The following is a 17532-nucleotide window of genomic DNA, read 5'->3' on the forward strand; positions in this document are numbered from 1 at the left end:
TTGGCGTGCATGGAACAAGATTCACTTGGGATTTAGTTGCAAGACTTTTGCCTGATGTAAAAAATAGTCTGTGTGAGCTGAGCAAGTAGTTGGTTCAGAGCCTGCATTCTTTACTCCTAGACATGTTACCCTCAGTTATGGTGGGTGGAGGACTGTCCCTCAGGAGTGTGATTCCAGAGAATACTTCAAACATCTCATGTCGTGTATTTTTTCCTTGTGCTGTTAGAGGGTTTCCTAGTTTGCCCATGTGGGATGGGGTGATTGCAGTGTCGTCTACCTCAAAAAGCCTTGAGGTCTGCCTTGGTTTTCTGTCTCCCTGGAGTCATGGCTTGTGTGATGTTGTTTCCTGGGGATTAAGAGTGCTAAGGAATGGACCTGAAGACTTCTTGGAGAAGACAATTTGCTGGTAGGGTGGAAATGTTCTTCCTCCTGTAACTGTCCCATATGCTTTTTCCTACTAGTGTTTTAAACCACTTTGCCAGTAGGACTTTGCTTTTTTTTTTTTTTTTTTTTTTTTACACCTGGGCACCTCAGTTTTCGGGGAAAAACCGGGTGAAGAGGGGAAGGCAAGATGGTTCGCCGCACTCATGTGAGGAAGTGTGAGTTCACATGAAATTGCCTGGTGACCAGGAAAGTCACTTGTACTTCCTCAGAGCTGTGCTAAAGTACTTCCAGGGGCTTGCCCTATACTGATATGAGGGCTTTATTGCTGAAGTTGACTTTATTTTCAGGTTGACTTCAAACTCTTGTATCGTGATAATAACCAATGTAGTCATTTCCATGCAGCAAGTAATGCCTATCAGTTTCCTGAATATTAGTCACGTGCTTTGTTTGGGGGATTTTTTTTGTAGGAATTTTAGGCCCTTCTCACAATAGGGAGAATATTTGAATGTGGTACCATATTGCTTACTAATAGATTTTTGGTTTTAAGAATGCTAGGGCTTAAATCTGCATGCAGAAAACCCCACTTAGTTTATGGTCGTTATTAACTTGCAGAGCTACAGGGTGCGTACACTGCAACTGCTCAGGAGCTTGAAGACGAGGCTTGGAAAGCTGTTTTTTATTAAGTGGTACTTGATTTAGTCCTAAGTAAAGCCATTTGTATTTAACCTGATCTGTGAAGCTGCTCTAAGTATTAACATACTTCAGTATTAAATGTTTCACTCTTGGGCATCATCATATATGAAGGATTTGGGTAAGAGCCCGTTCCTGAGTGTGGGATAGTTACCTATTTAAGCGCTTACACTTTGAAAGGGGCTTACAGTTGCTCTAGCCTATACTTAAAATGGACTGTCACAGTGCTGAGTGGTGCCGGTATGGTGACACGTGTGCCGTAACATCCGGTCTGAAGCAAGCTGCAGGATTTCCGTAGATGCTAAGGTACTTTCCACAAACCTTCAGGGATTCAGCTCTTCCCGGAGAGGCCCATTGGCTTTTGGCGGCGAAATCAGTTGTGCTTGGGGCAGCAAGGTGTTGATCTGCCCTGCGTTAGTGCCCCCGACAGTCACCCAAGAGGAGCTAAGTTGCTTTCCATTTCCCTGCAGGGCAGAGCAGCTTCTGCTGAACTAAGAAAAGTCTTGAGCCAGAACAAGCTGGTGTAAACTCTTTCCCCCTCCTTTTTAGAATGAGGGGAAAAGGGTTATTGCATCTTTTGGAGCTGACACTGTGGGAAAACCCTGTCCAAACTGAAAGTCATTGTACTTCAGGAACTGCTATAAATCCTGACTGACCCTGCAGATGAAGCTTGAATATCCTGCTTACGAGAACCCATGCAGACTGCTGAGACTGAGTTAACACTTGTGGCTACAGGAGCCTCTTCTCCTGGAGTACTTTGTGTGACTCACCCTATGCAAACTTCGTAGGCCTATCGCTGATCTCGCATCAGGAGCTGAGCTGAGAATTATTTGTTCCTGCTTGTAGGTCCCACTTGCTTGTCCTTGGTGGTTAAGCTGCTCGTGGGTCAAGAGCATTTAAGTGATGTGCATGTGCTGGGTCTCACTCAGATGTTTGCTTAGAGCCATGGAGGTGGGAGGTAGTCAGCATAACTACCGCTAAGTAAAAAGACTCGTGGAAAAATCTTGTGCCTTGAGAGTGACAAGAGAGCCTTTTTGCACCAGCTTGGTTGTAAAAGGGGACTTGGTTTCTGTTGCCCTTGCCTGAGGGTTTCTGACAAGCTCAGTGGTATGACGTTAAGGGTCTCTTATTAGATATTCTCTGCTAATGTCCCCATTCCTCAAAGAGAGGCAGCCTCTACGGTGCAGCGGTGAAGCTGTTGGAAGTTTGTATGGGAGTAAAACTTGGATTTCCTTCTGCTCTGCTTTCCTGATGCTTCTCTCATAATTCATACTAAGATTATTGATTAAAGGTAATTGCTGTAGGATATTATGCACAATCCATTAACCCTGATTTATAGCAGAAATCTTCAGCAAGCTTGGATGCTGAAACATCCCTGTTAATTGTCTTAAGTATTACTTGAGATGAATGTTTCTTGCCTTTCAATTCTCTATTCCCTTCTCAAAGCACTGGTGTTTTGGTTCTCTTTTTAACTATTTGGAGACAGTTGTTCTTTTAGTGCTGTAACAGTGCCTCAATCTCAGCCTTCTGCCATTTCTCCAAAGACGCAGAGTTTTTGGTCTTGCAAGTCAAATTAATATTAGATTGCTGTAATTTGCATGGTACCAGTGGGAGGCTATCTGACAGCACTGGAGGCAGCCAAGTAGAATCGAATTCATCAGAATTTGCATTTGTCAGAACAGGAGTTGGGGAAAGTTCTGCTTCTCTGATCTGGGCGGACGAGTAAACGTTTAACGTGAGTGGTTGGCAAGGGTGACTTTCTGCTTGGTGGCTGCTATCCGGGGTGCAGGGATGGAGAGAAGTCTCTCTTGGAGTCTTCACCTCACTCTGCTGCCCCTGCGGTTCAGTGGTTTATTTTTGTGCAGTGAAGCTTTGGAGTTTTTACTGTTTCTAAATTTTAGCTCCCTTCTGCAGTTTGAATACCGGTTCCAAATACGTTACTGATAGGGACTTCACTTTTTCTTATATCAGAGCTTAAGCACTGCAGAAGTAGATAGTAATGATACCTCCCTTTCCCCCTTAGAGCCATTCGGTGTTTTATGACTCTGAAGATTGGGCAATCTTTTTCTCTACTAAAAAAAAAAAAAAAAAAAGTAGGTTCCTTTCCTGCTCAATGTGTGGTGGGGGGAGGGAGTCTTCAGTGTGTAGAATTGGCTTTTGCTAATGTAATTTTAGTAGTTTGGTCATTCAGATGTGTCAAGACTCTTAAATTTCTTCATAGGGTAATTTGAAATCTATTTTTTAAACCGTTTGGTTTGACAGGCTTCTACCAAGTTACTTATATCTGAGTAAATGTGTTTTGTTTCTCAGACTAAATATTTTCCTTTACTTGATATATCAGTATTGAGAGCAAACATGAAGTCACAATCTTAGGAGGACTCAATGAATTTGTTGTGAAGTTTTATGGACCACAAGGAAGTAAGTAAATGACCCAACCCTTCTATAAGTGCAAATTATAGTTTATGGTGGGGAACAGTGATCACATTTCTGGAGCAGAAGAAGCAATAAACAAATCTAAATGTTGGCAAGAAGTCAAAGGGGTAGCAGTATTTGAAGGCCATCGTCTCAAAGGTGAGGGAAGCAGCAGCTGTGAACACTAATGCAGATGAACCATCTCCCTTGGAGCCGAGCGGAGCCCAGTACTGTATTCTAACAGCTGAGCCCTTAGCTATCGCCTTCAGCCCCAACTCTTGTTGATCCTTAGCCCTTTTAGACCTGCCTTGTCAGTTCTGCATCGCCATCATCCAAACCTTTGGTTGCGTTTGTAATCAGTACGGCTTTTTTAGTGACTAGATCATGAGTCATGTCTCCAGCACACCATAGTTTAGTAACATCTCCAAAGGTAAGTAGATTATTCTAAAGTCCTTGTGTTTTGAGTAAGGCTCTTGTATCTTTGTGCTGAGATTTTTCTGCAATATCAGTGAGGCAGTACAGGAAAAAGGCTTTTACTGTAGGCGGTTTGATGTGAAGTCTTACCCCCTGATGGGACTAAGTATTCTTGCAAAGGTGTGCTTTGTTTAATGCTGTATTTCTGTTTATTCTCTTCTGAGTTCTGAAGTGTGTCTAATACCTGCATTTCTTTCATTGCAGCACCATATGAAGGTGGAGTATGGAAAGTTAGAGTCGACCTTCCTGATAAATACCCTTTCAAATCCCCGTCTATAGGTAACCAATAATCACTTTCAGTCAAAATCATCTTGTTGCTTGTGCAGGAGAGATGTTAGAGCGTGCGGCATTGTTGCAAGTGAGGTTGCACGAACACTCGATGTAATCAGCTCTTTACATCTGCAGAATGCCTTTACTGTAAACTCCAGATCAAATACTGTAATGCAAAGTATAGAGGAAGTTTGACCTTATGGTTAAAGGGCTAGGAGCCGGAAATCTATTTGGTCATGCATTTGTGTGTTGGTGAAGTGAGTCTTTCTACCATGTGCACTTTTTTATGATATATCCATTCATGTATGAGGTGCAAGTGACCATAATGAGTGGTGGAGCCTGCTTAGATAAGATGACTCAGTTACAGCAAAGACCATGGTGCATGTTCATGAAAGATCCTGGGGTACGTGGTTGCTGGGACCTGTTGTCCAGCAGAGTGAATGGAAGCAAAGACAGGAGCTGAAGCCTCTGTCATCTAGGACTAGGTGATGCATATGTGGAATAACACAGAAGCAGGGACATAAAACCAGAATAGTTACAACTGGCTAGACTTGTTAGACTTGTTTAACCTTCTAGAGCAAATAGGAAGTTTGATAAATAAGCGTTCTTTAGACTATATCCATCCTATCTTTGTCCTTGGGTAACAGTGATCTGACTTGGATATATTCTGGTACCAAACTTTTCCAGTCACTTGAGTGAATATTGTTTGAAAAAGCTGGAGTAGATGCATAAAGTTTCAACATTTCTATTCTGGCTTATGAAATAAATGCTGGTAACGCGGTGACACGGCCCTTCTCAGTCAGAAGGGCATGCTTGTGGCTCAGGCCACCAGAGGACTCAAAAGAATGGAGAAAACAGCTTGAGGAAAATTGATGTGGAAACTTGACAGTATGGGTTGGACTGATGGGTCCCTTCCAATGTCAACATCCCGATTCAGAGTTGATAAGTATTGGCTGCTTGCTTAAAATAGACTCTCTCTTAAGAGAGTGTTCTATTTAAAATATTTCTCTCTCGTGTGAGAAATAATCTGTCTCATCCCTCATGTGAGCCGTGCTTCTGGGAAGGAGCAGCACTGCTTTTACACAGCCCAGTACCTTTCTCCTTCTGTTAAAACCTTAACCGAACCGCAGAAACGTGCACGCAGCTGACTGACGATGCGGTATCGCTGCAGCTGTGCTAACTCTTCTCTCCTTCCCCTTCGGTCAGCTTTGAAATTTGCTGTACACTGCTTGGGTTTAAAGGCTGGGGGTGCACAGTGCATTACTGGGTGCCAGTTACTTTCCCCTTCCCAGTTCCCAAGTGCCAGAAACTGCTGCAGATCAGGGCACTGTCACGTCAGCAGTCCTTAATGTTGGCTGGCTACAGGCAAACCTCAGAAAACATATAAAAACCAGATTGTCTTGTTGTTAACTGCTTTGGCATTATAGCTTCCATCAAAATACTGGTCTGCTCAAGACTATTTTTCTCTCTGCTGACTTCTTCCTTTGTGTATTTGAAGTCATGGCTGTTCAGTTAAAGCAAAAACAAGCTTTCTTCCCAGTAGTCCTGAGAAGCCAACACAGCTAAACTTAGGTCAGGCTCTTTGTGCTTTAGTAGTGCTGCTGATTTAGGCCCCTGTTAACCACGCTGAAGGCAGCAGGTTCAACCTTACGGTGACTTGACTTGGAGACTGCGTAGTGCTGGCTGTGATGCACTGAAATAAGAGGCAGCCTGGGATCGGAGTTGGCCTGGCTGTGTTTCCAGAACTGACACCCGAAGGATGTCCTGTTTTCCTCGGGAATGTGGTGTATGGGAGTGGAAGAGGGAGGCGACAGTTGTTCTTTGCTCACATCACTGAGTTGCTTTGTCCCCTGCTCGTGTTGCTTTTCCTGCCTTCCTTTTAGTCTGCACTCTTCTCTCCGTTCAGTTTGCTTATATCTCTTGTATTGCAACCATCTTATTCTGGTCTCGTAAGACAGAGCGTGTTTTTTTGCCCGACAAGTCGCTGTCTGTGCTGAGGACCACCTCCTCTGTCGCTGAGCTCCCCTGAAGGCTGGCTCTTGCGCTAGGACCTGCCGTGACATCTCGCTTTAGGAGAAGGCTGCTGGGAGTGCAGGCTGCCTCCTGGGCGGAGTGGGGAGCCGCTTGGGTTTCGGACTCGCACCGTGGGTGCTGGACTGAGAGCTGGCTTAGCGGAGCAGGGCTCGGCTCTCCACTGGTGGTGGCGTGGGGGGAGATGGCTGGGGAGCGCGAGCCCCAGGGGCAGCGCTAGGACCCGGGGAGGCTCCGAAGCAGCTGCAGGAAGAGGTTTGTTTTTTCTTTGTCTGGTTCCCATTTCTGCTGCCCCAGCCCAGCTTATCTGTGCGACCAGGGCCAAGTGACGTCTCGGTCCCTTCCTCTGGGGCAGCCTGATCTCTGCACTGGTGTTCGGAGGCGCGCTTGCTGCGCGGTGCCTGATACCACTGGTCCTGGCGCTACGGATAGCTCCAGAGCAAGTCCAGAGCCCTCCTAAACCGGGAGCGTTACCTGGTGTGTCTCACGCTTGTCGAGGAGACACCCATCCTGCGTCTTCCAGGCCTCCCAGGGCCTGCTGCCGTGAGCACGAGTGTCCTAACCCCATCGTCCTCCATCAGCCAAGTTCTGAGTTGGGCAGGGATAGGATTTAGAGAGAAGTCTGATGTGTCAGTTACTGACCTGAAACAAGGTGGAAGTGAAGAATTTCAGAGTTGGTGGAGCCCATAAATCAGCAGAGCAGTCATCTAGAGCGCATGTGTAGCTCATTTGCTGCCCTTCTGTTCTCAGCACTGTATAGATCCCTCTGCAGCGATGATATGCAAAGTTTAAATTGTCTGTGTAAGTTGTTGGGTTGTATAAAGTGTAGAATCCAGCAGTTTCCTTTTCTTTAATAAATTGCACTTTTATGATGAAGCTTAAAGCACAAATGGTGTTCTTGCAGCTTTCCTTGTTCCTCTAGCACTGTAGGCTAAAATTTCTTCCCATCTTAGAAATTTTAATGGGGTCTTGAACATGGCGTGTTTTTTTTTTTTTTTTTTTTTTGCAGCAAATAACATGATGGCTTGAAGCATATCCATGCGTTCTAGAAAGCTGCTTCTGAAAAATGAGTGCTAATAGCCGCTTTCTAATCTGTTCAAATTGCTTTTATCCCAGCGTGGCACTGAGTATAATGTACATGAAAACTTAGCCTGGCTCCACTTTGTGTTCTCTTCTAAAATGTGACTGAAAAACCTGAACAAAGAAAGTCTTTAAGGTGGGTTCCAGGTTTGCGATGGTGCAGACCTTTTCTTAAGTTCTGGCAGGATGTTATTTCTGTTTGTTTTTGAAGATGCTGGTGTATGTCTAGCAGAAGTCCTAGTTCAGTGTGACCCTTCTGCTGAATCTTTGCTCTCATCTCCCATCCTTTGCCTTCCCCCCCACCCCAAAAAAAAAAAAAAAAAAAGAAAAAGAAAAAAACACATATGACATTTATTTCCTCCTTAGGTTGGTAAATACTGCTGTAGTCTATTAAATAATGCCACCCTAGAGACAATACTCTCCTGACAGTGCAATTAATGCCTCTGTTTATAGACCTAAAGCATCGTAGCATCTATGTGAAAGGAGCGATGGAAGTGCACTACTGCGAGAGCTTCTGGCGTGCCATCCTGGCTTGCAGTACCTTTCTGATATTTCTGAGGCTGCCTGTTCCTTGCTTGGTCCTGCTGTGTAATCTGCCAGATTCCAGATTGTCCTGGTTCAGGATGACTTTTCCTAGCAAGAGATATATAAGCTGCAGTAAAAAGGGAAATATGCGTTCTGGAAGAATGCAGAGGTTAAATGGAGCCATGTGTAGTGCCCGTATTGGCTCTGTGCCCATAGAGCTTGTATGCTCCTACTGAGAGTAACTGGCTTTACTCATCTCTAAACATTCAGATCTTCAGGGTTAAAACAAACCCCCTGAATTTGAGCAGTTTGTTCTAACAAACAAAACTAAATCCTGAAAAATAACCAGTTGCTTTTTCTGAAACTACTAAACGCTGCTGCTCTTAATGCTTTTGTCAATGAATGTAAATATCCCTGCATGCTTACAATGACCCTAAGCACTCCTTTGCTAGATGTTTGGTTCCATTTTGCTTTCTCCTGAAGGATGTGTTTTGAGCTGTTTATGATTTCAGTTACCCTGCTGGCACTGCTTCACTTCTTGTCCCTTCCCTTTGGGATTTGATATCTTCAGGGGAACTTACTGCCTAGTCTGTTCCTGCTTTTCAAAGAGGAATTGTGAAGTACTTTAAGTACTGTTTTGAGCTCCCAAGTCACGAGAACACTTTGTAAATTTTGCATGTTTTTATTCTGTCCATATGCCTGCCAAGGATCGGAGATTAATGGTCTTTGATATACCACAAACACAGAAAGAAGCCCAGACTGGGCATGTCCTGCCCTACTTAGATGATAGGAGCGGTGTCAGTAGCTTCTGAAAGACATGGGAACCTGGGAGCTCTGTTGCATTTGATTTTTTTTTTTTTTTTTTTTTACTGCTAAAATCTGCAGAAATATTAGACCAGCACTGAAGTCATTTTGGTTTCTTAATAATCAAATGTCAAAGTGGGAAGGTTTGCGTACAGTATGCTCAGAGGCCTCTCTTTCTCAAATAACTTCCGTATATTTATGTACAATTCCCATTTTTCTTCTATTTTTGTCCTACTTATCTGTACATATCTTGCATTTTTATTGTACCTTTCTTGTAAGTGTTTTGCAAAACAAAGTGCCTAGCACATACACAAAACGTATGGAAGGGTATGTATATATGTGTATATGTATAGTAAGGGATCGCAGCAGCCAGTACTGGGATGAAACGGTGCTTAGTTCTATCCAGGATTTGCCAGATCTCTCCTGGCCTGTGCTTAATTTTTCTTTTTAACTGCAGCTGCTATTTTTACTTTCAACTCCTCTCTAGATTGCCTTACATTTTGCTACTTAGAATTTCATGAGTCACTTATCGCCTGTGACCATTCTGAGCTTGCTCTTCCCTGTATGTGTCGATCCTTATTCTGCCCTATAAGTGATGTGAAAATGCTTGTTCTTTCAAATAAGCTTAGCTTTGTATAAGGGGAAAGATGAGATACCTAAAGGTAATTTGTATCCCCTTCTGCCCTCCGGTCTGACGCACACTGTGCACCCTCTGCAGATTCCCTGCTACAATGGGAGCAGACTGACAAAATGGGGTAGGTGTTTTCAGCCTGACTTGGCACAGATTCACTGCCTTCTGTGCCAGTCTCTGAAGCCTGGGCATCAGGTGATGGTGTACCTAAGCAATGAGATGAACTGATACTGGGTAATTGCACTTGGTGATTCACTCCGAGCAGGGGTCCAGAGCTTTTTTGCTTCAGCTACAGCCAGGTTCTTCTATCCTGATTTTTCTTCTCATGAAGCTGCTATAAAATGATGTGTGGTGTGGTTTTAAAAAGCTACGAAATGTTGAGCATTGTAATATAAACTGTTCTGCTTCTGCTGCTAGCCAGTTGATGTTACACAGCACCTCAAAGCACCGCTGCATGGTGAATGCCTCCATGATGAGTACATAGTGTTATATTTGACTCAGTAGCTAATGCTCTGAATAAACTTCTAGCCTGCAAATTGAAAGAATCTTTCACTTTGCCAGTGAGAGCACTGGGGAAAATGTGGACCCTCTGTGGAGTGGGGAGGTTTTGTGCCCCTCAAATGAGGAGCAACTACAACCCCCCAGTTATCCTTGTCTGCAGAGGTGAATGTGTCTGCAGGACAAACTAGGGCTGAGTTACTGCTCATGCCCTCTCTGCCATCTCCTACACCTATGGTGCCTGGAATACCCGTCACCAGTTAGACAAGAAGCTAGTCACTGAAATGAGAGCAATGTGACTTGAAAAAACAAAGCAAAAACCTTGCACAAACAAACTGCCTGTTCCCTCACAGGCTTTTGAGTGTTTGGGAAGGGGAGAAGTAATAACCATTAAGTTAAGACTAATCTTATTTAGCTGTTTGGCAACACTGCAGAAGTACTTGGGAGAACCTTCCCATTGGATAGGTTGTTCAGTGGTTTAAAAAAAGCAGAGGAAAAACACTGCTGTTGACCTCACTATGCTGTACGCAAGCTCTTTTACATGCTGACCTCTGTGCGCGTGGTTCCGCCCTGAATCTTGGGTGTTCACCCAAGCCACGTTGATTTGGTATAGTATTTAAGCTCACTACATCCTGCTTCAGAGAGGCTGTAACTGTCTTCCCATCTCACCAGCCAGGCAGTCTGAACAATTTCCTGGCTTGGCTTTAATCTCTCATTAAAAATAACTTTCAGACTCGTCAGTCTTGCTGCACTCAACAGTCAGGAGCGGTCACTATACCCTTGTCCTGTCGGCTATTTATTTGGCACCACGGTGGTACGTAGACATGGATCTGCAGCCACAGTTGTTTAGGTGGCAAAATGTCCAGCTGGCCTTACTTTATGGGCAAAGAGAGACCTGCGAGCAAGCGGGGACGAGTTTGGGATAGGTAAGTCCTGGATATAAACTAGCTCTGCTCTCACATGTCCCGTTGAGGCTGTGGGAAGTCCCCTGAAGGCCGTTGCTGGTGTGAGTCAGGCCACGCAGCTGACTCCCTGCAGAGTGAGAAGACACGGAGCCTGCAGCGCGCTGCATTTGCTTGCCTGTTGCTTTTCCACCTTCCTGTATGCTTCAACAGGGTGCTAGCACTGTTCGTAAAGACTCTAGGATAGAAAAAGGTAACTTTTTTTGGAACTTCTCATATAACCTACTAGCTAAGCTGGCTGTACTTTGAGGCTGGATAAGCAGTGGGCTACCCTTGAAGTGCTGCCTGTTGGACTGCAGCCAGCATCTGAGGCGGAGGAGAGGTACCAATGGGTGCAGGAACAGTCCTGCTGCTGGCAGCCAGCGTTGTGCAGTTGGAGCTGTGGAGAGGCCATCTCCAGCCTGAGCTGCTGATTGCTGTTAGCCCGCAAGCCTGCTGGTAGAACCACAAGCAGCCATTCAGCCTGGAGAGCAGCTGAGGGCTCTACCAAGGCAGGACCCCCTCTAAATTACAGTCCAGCCCTACAGGCTTAGTGATATGGGAGCAAACTACCTCATGCAGGAGCTTTCTGCCTAATGGTTACATCAGGCAAAGCAAGGTGTCCTAGGAGCCCTCTGCTTGCCAGGGTTATTGAAGTATCCAAGCTCTACTTCATGGAGGAGTACTTCTGGCAAAGCAGCTTGCAGTAATAAGTCTCTTCTGGCAGTGCTTTCAGCCTTATCTTGGGAGCTTTTGTCTGGAATTGGTCAGGAGAGCTTTTGACATCAACTGAAGTCTGAAGTTCCTCAGAGTTTCACTGCTGTGGTTCTGCTCTTCTGCAGAGCAGTGTTCAGCCATCAGCCAGCCACAGGGCCTGATTTTCAAAGTGACCTCGTGGACTGAGCTACAAGTCAGTACCCTGAACATTCATATCCATCCATGGCTGATGGATGAGCTGGCTGGGAGAACTTCAGAGCGTGCCTCTAGATGAACGTTAGTTTCTTATGCCAGAGTTGTTGCAAGAGTGTGCTTATGTCTTCAGCAAGAACAAACTATTTTATGCTAAAATATTGGAATATTGGGATATGGTATATCCCAACTGGAATAGTGAAATTGTTGGAATTTTATGGATGTTTGTTTGCAGTACAAAGGAAAGATTGGCATCCTTGGAGTTAGTTAAGTTAGTTGACCTTTTAAGCAACAGTATCCTTCTCTGCAGGGAATTGTCAAGACCGAGAGTGGTTACTTCAGGACTGTTGTAGAAATTTCACCATTTTTGAAGGTCAGCATAGAATCAGTATGGTTGGAAGGGACCTCTGGAGATCATCAAGTCCAATTTCCCTGCTCAGCAGGGTCACCTAGAGCATGGTAGACAGGGTTGCATCCAGGCAGGCCTTGAAGATCTCCAGAGAAGGAGACTCCACAACCTCTCTGGGCAACCTGCTCCAGTGCTCCGTCACTCTCACAGGGAAGAAATTCCCCCTCACCTTCAGGCAGAACTTCCTGTGCTTCAATTTCTGCCCATTGCCTCTTGTGCTGTCACACGGGGCAACTGAAAAGAGTTTGTCCCCGTCCCCTTGACACCCTCCCTTCAGGTACCTGTACACATTGATAAGATCCCCCCTCAGTCTTCTCCCAGGCTAAACAGGCCCAGCTCTCGCAGCCATTCCTCATAGGGCAGGTGCTCCAGCCCTCTGATCATCTTTGTAGCCCTACGCTGGACTCTCTCCACTAGCTCCCTGTCTGTCTTGGACTGGGGAGCCCAGAACTGGACACAGGACTCGAGATGAGGCCTCCCCAGGGCTGAGGAGAGGGGCAGGATCACCTCCCTCGACCTGCTGGTAACACTCTTCCCAATGCACCCCAGGAGACCATTGGCCTTCTTGGCCACAAGGGCACATTGCTGGCTCATGGTCAACTTGTCATCCACCAGCACTCCCAGGTCCTTCTCTGCAGAGCTGCTCTCCAGAAGGTCAGCCTCCAGCCTGTACTGGTGCATGGGGTTATTCCTCCCTAGGTGCAGGACTCTGCCCTTGCCCTTGCTGAACCTCAGGAGGTTCCTCTCTGCCCAGCTCTCCAGCCTGTCCAGGTCTCTCTGAATGGCAGCACAGCCCTCAGATGTCTCAGCCACTCCTCCCAGCTCGGTATCATCAGCAAACTTGCTGAGGAGGCACTCTGTCCCCTCGTCCAGGTCTTTGATGAAGAAGTTGAACAGGATGGGACCCAGTACTGAGCCCTGGGGGACGCCACTAACCACAGGCCTCCAACTAGGCTCCACGCCACTGATGACAACCCTCTGAGCATCTGCACTATTAATGTAGATTGTCTTACTGGTTTATCTGGAGCTCAGCATAGTATTTTGGTCAGGGCTGTGCTGTGTTCAGAACTATGGCAATGAAAACGTGCTGCAATATTTATCCCACTTGGAATTTTTTTTACTCCTGACTTTCTCTTTTAAAATGCCTATATAAAAATGAAATTCCAGTTGCTCTGCATTTGTATTTTGTCTTTGAGTGAAACAAAAAATGAAAAAAGCAAATCAGCATTAGTGGGGCAATATTATAGTGTTATAATGTTATAAAATGAGGAAGGAGATAATAATTTAACTTTGAGCCAGGAAAAGATGAACAGAACTGCACCAGGCCTGGGCAGTTTGTATCCATAGGAGAATGAGTGAAACTGGAGCCATCTCAAAGAGCTGGGACAGGATGTGGTAACAGTTAGGAAGCAAGGAGTGTAGGGAGAGAATGTGTGTTATTTCTTGCAGGAAACTGTTTAATTTGGAAAGCTTAAGACCAAAGACACTGTAAAGCAGGGATTGTCTTCTGGCTGGATGAATGCAAAGATGACAGAAGAGTTGCGGTGTGGGAGACACCTGAGCAGGTAGCCTAACCTCATCTCCCCAGACCCTCTGGATCTAGATACCTGAGTGCGCTAGGTCTAGCTTAAACCATTCAGTGGGTGAATGAAGAGTACAGCTGCACCTATGGGTGTTCACAGACTTCTTGGTCAGAGGGCCTTGGTGGCCATGCTAAAAGTGAGGAGGAAATCAGTGAGATGAGTGGAGAGCCAAAACCAGGGAAGTCTGAGGGCTGCCTGCATCTAGCTGGGTTAGAAGAGCCAACAGTGTTAAGTCCAGCTTACACCCTGCATGTCTTCCTCTGTCTTCTCTCCTGCTTTTTCAGGAGCTTTACTTTATTTTTTCTCCCTTGAGAGAGGCAGAATTTAAAATTGGGATTGTTGCATGTTGTGTCTCTCCAGTGCCTGACAAAACAGATCCGTGACCTGATTTAAACCTGTGAGAGCTACCATCATGTAAATATTTGATAGAACTACTACTTCCCTTTTAAAGTCTGCTTCAATTTTTCAAGCTAAGTCATGGGAAGGCATTCCTGAAAGATGCTCCCTAAGGTGGAATCCCTTAGGCAGCTCTCAGCTCTTCTTTAGAGACTGTTCTGCTCTCAGGCACCGTTTCAGTCTTTGCTGTATTTGTGCAAAGCTGGAGTAGATCAAGTAAACATGAAGTTATATTTGTGTCATAATACATGGAAAGAAACGGAGATAAATCCATATGTCAGCTCCTACTGCAGATGGGAGCCGTTCTGTCACTCGAGTTGAGGTGGCTTCCTTGTTTGGGTAGAGATGGTGTATCCCGCTTGGAGCAGCGAGGCGAAGGGGGCAGAGGTGTGGAGCGCGCCCAACTGCAGACCGCGACGTCGTTCTGCATACCTTGGCCCGCTGCGAAGAGAAAATGTGCGTTTTGGATACAGGAAGAAGCTTTTTCTCATAAGGATTATGTGAGCCCGTATCCCAGATCCAAACTTCATCCTTGTGGGTTTTTTTTTTTTGTTTCTTGTTTTTGTTTTTTTTAAATAAACAAGCACCTTTGTCAGTTGATAGTTACTCCTAACTAAAGTAGATTTCTGCTTGCTGCAGGAAAGCATGATTCCCTCACAGGTGGCGTTTGTACGGCTTTGCAGGCTACAGGGTGATGGTACGGCAAAGAAAAAAAAAAGAAGCTTTATTAAGCTCTGGGAAAAGAGAAAAGAAAAAGGCATGCACAAGAAAAAGCAATGTTAAGAGCCTGAAGCCACTTAAAATGGTATGGAAACAAAGACTGCAGCAGCCCTTCTGGGCAGAGCTTTTAAAATGATTCTACCAAGCTAGCGGAAGTACGCAGGAATACTCGATCCAGCTGAAAGGGAAGTAACTGGCAGGCCTAGCTTTGCAGCCCCTCGCTGTCGTCGTTCTGCGCTGGGGACGTGCCCCTCACCAGGGTATCTGGGTTCGTGCTGCTGAAATGAAAGAACACGGTTTGGAAGCAGGAGCCTGCATCTGCTCCCAGTCGTTGTCTGAAACGCTTCATTTTGCTTTTAGGGTGGATGTGCCGTCCCCAGGCTACAGGACCAAATGTGGCATACTGTAAAACCTGAATATCACCGGGATAATGCGCTCTATTTGTGGGAGAAGAGGGGTATTTCTGAGATGCTATCTATTTTTAACTCTGAGGTTAAATGAGGTAGCTGGAAAACATGGCTTACCTTTAGCTGCTCTTATCAGATACTGTCCTTAAAATGTGAGGCATCTCTTACAGTGATGTCGCAACTCTTGAAACCACAGGGTTTTTCAACAATTTAATTTGCAAGTTGGAACAAAAAAGCATCATCAAATCTACAAGTCTGAAGTGTGCACAAAACCACGACAAGCCTTCTCGTTCTTGACCTTGTACCGCTGCTGCTTTCTTTGCTAAAAGACCTGAGGTACCAACTGAGGAATTACTGCTGTGTTGATGTAAAACTTGCAATATTAGCTCTATGTGTCTGCAGCATTCCCTGCCTCTGCCTGGCTTACAAAGGTAGATTAACATTATGACTTGATGTTTATAGAAAATCTTTGTTAGGAGGCATTTAAAAAATTTAATTCTAAAGCAAATGCTGAACTCGAGTTTTGTTTAGTGTTTGTTCAAAAGTTGCTTGCAGCTTTTAAAAACCACTTCTTCAGATGCGTATGCTTAATGGGGCTAATGGGTGGTTCATTTTAAGATAATACGTTTTAAGATAATAATAAACAGCAAAAGCTTGTGATATAACTGCACTATAAGCAGAGTTTTTCATGAAGCTCAAAGGGATGGTGGAGGACCCTAGGGTCAAAATGCTGCCTCAGTATTTTAAAGGTTAGATAGCTATATATAGCCAAGCCAGTGTTTCCTTTGAAACTCATCTGATGAGTCCTTGTTCAGTAAATTCCAAACTTCTCTTGAAAAAAATTCTTGGCTGTTTTCTGCTATTTACCACTATGTCTCTTTGCAGGATTCATGAATAAAATTTTCCATCCCAACATCGACGAAGCGTAAGTAAATCCCTAATGTGTGGTTTTCCTAAGGATTTTGTTAATTGTAGCCGTATTCTGGCTTCAGTCGTACGCTGATGAGTTAAATAATATTTTAATCTGATCTAACAGTCCAGAGCGGGGAGTTTGATGGATGGTGTCCTGAAGGACTTTTCAAGTTAACTTTTCACAACCAGATCAGACTATAGGCAAGTCTAGAGAGATGTGTGTTGCAGACATCTCGGATGTGGTATTTGAGCTATACTGTGACTCATTTACAGAAAATACAGGGTTTCTAGTCCCCCTGCTCACTGGCATTGTGCTGACTTTCTCAAAACAAGGTATAGCACTGGCTAAGCTGGAGCTCCCTTTGCAGTAGTTAGCCAAAGTTCGTGTAGCTTGTACTAAAACTCTTCCCAATGGAAATCAGTTTTGCCATGTTTTCAGTTAAGGTTTAGTTAAATGGAGCCACCTATCCTTCAGTCTCTCCAGTAGAGCCCTAAAAAGACCAACGAATTCAGTAATGGCTCCAATTTACTCTTGTTGTGCGTAGTTTGAAGGTTTATGTAGTTAAAGGTCATCTCCTGTATTAACCGTAAGATAGAAATAAATCAGACCTTATCTGGGGCAGAGGGGCCAAGGGGAAACAAGGCAAGGGAAAGGGGTGTTAAATTATATTAACTCTCCAGAGTATTTCTGATTGTGTTTAACTCCGTCCTTTCTATATGTTTCAGGTCAGGAACTGTATGTCTAGATGTAATCAATCAAACTTGGACAGCTCTCTACGGTGAGTTTGGCATTTCCCCCAAAGGTGATCACATGAGCACCCTTGTTTGGTGTGCTAACATAACACAACTTGCTGGATACACTTGATCTTAGGCCACATCTTACCTAAATTTTAGACTCTTTACTGAGCTCAGGCCTTGTGAAAAATAGGACCTTCAGGTGAAAATATTTTCATAACCTGTTTTTATGGCAGAGATGCCAAAATAGTCCATAAACCTCACAAAGGAATTGCTTATCCATTGCTCGGCGGTGTGTGCTGACTGCACGACAGCATCCAGCAATGATTCAGCATTGAAAGCGAGGAGTTGTGCGCCTAAAGTGAGGCAGGGAACCCGAGTAACCTGTTTCCAGCTACGCCATCCATGTTTGTATGTGCATTCAAGCAGGTATTCTTTGGGTGCAGGACCATGATCCACGATTTTGCAGAAAATGATACCAGAAACAATTTGTCATGGCAGCATCAGTTCAGTGCAGACTAGAGAGGATAGCGCGTGTAATAACTGCACTACTTAATGCAGGAGTTTTGGGGTCTGCTGTTAGGTCATGTCTGTTTACACTGCTAAAGGAGTTATAAAAACATTAGCTGATAAAGATCCGTTAATGTAACATTTAGGGAAAGCTGAAGTTATTAAAAAGAAGTGAGTGTTTAATCTAGGTGAGCTGCATTTAAAAAATCTG

At 44.7% G+C, this 17532-nt stretch overlaps 1 protein-coding gene across 1 annotated transcript in view; it reads left to right on the forward strand.

Moving 5' to 3' along the window:
* UBE2H (ubiquitin conjugating enzyme E2 H) overlaps positions 1-17532 on the forward strand; it is a 44215-nt gene that overhangs the window by 14243 nt on the left and 12440 nt on the right. The window contains exons 3-6 of the mRNA XM_085325903.1: positions 3416-3492; positions 4165-4239; positions 16050-16089; positions 16803-16855. Of these exons, the coding sequence (XP_085182029.1) occupies positions 3416-3492; positions 4165-4239; positions 16050-16089; positions 16803-16855 (245 nt within the window). The remainder of the gene's footprint in view (positions 1-3415; positions 3493-4164; positions 4240-16049; positions 16090-16802; positions 16856-17532) is intronic.

The sequence above is a fragment of the Rhea americana genome, unplaced genomic scaffold, assembly GCF_003343005.1.
Source record: "Rhea americana isolate MKP2758 unplaced genomic scaffold, rheAme1 scaffold_1, whole genome shotgun sequence".
Lineage (NCBI taxonomy): Eukaryota > Metazoa > Chordata > Aves > Rheiformes > Rheidae > Rhea > Rhea americana.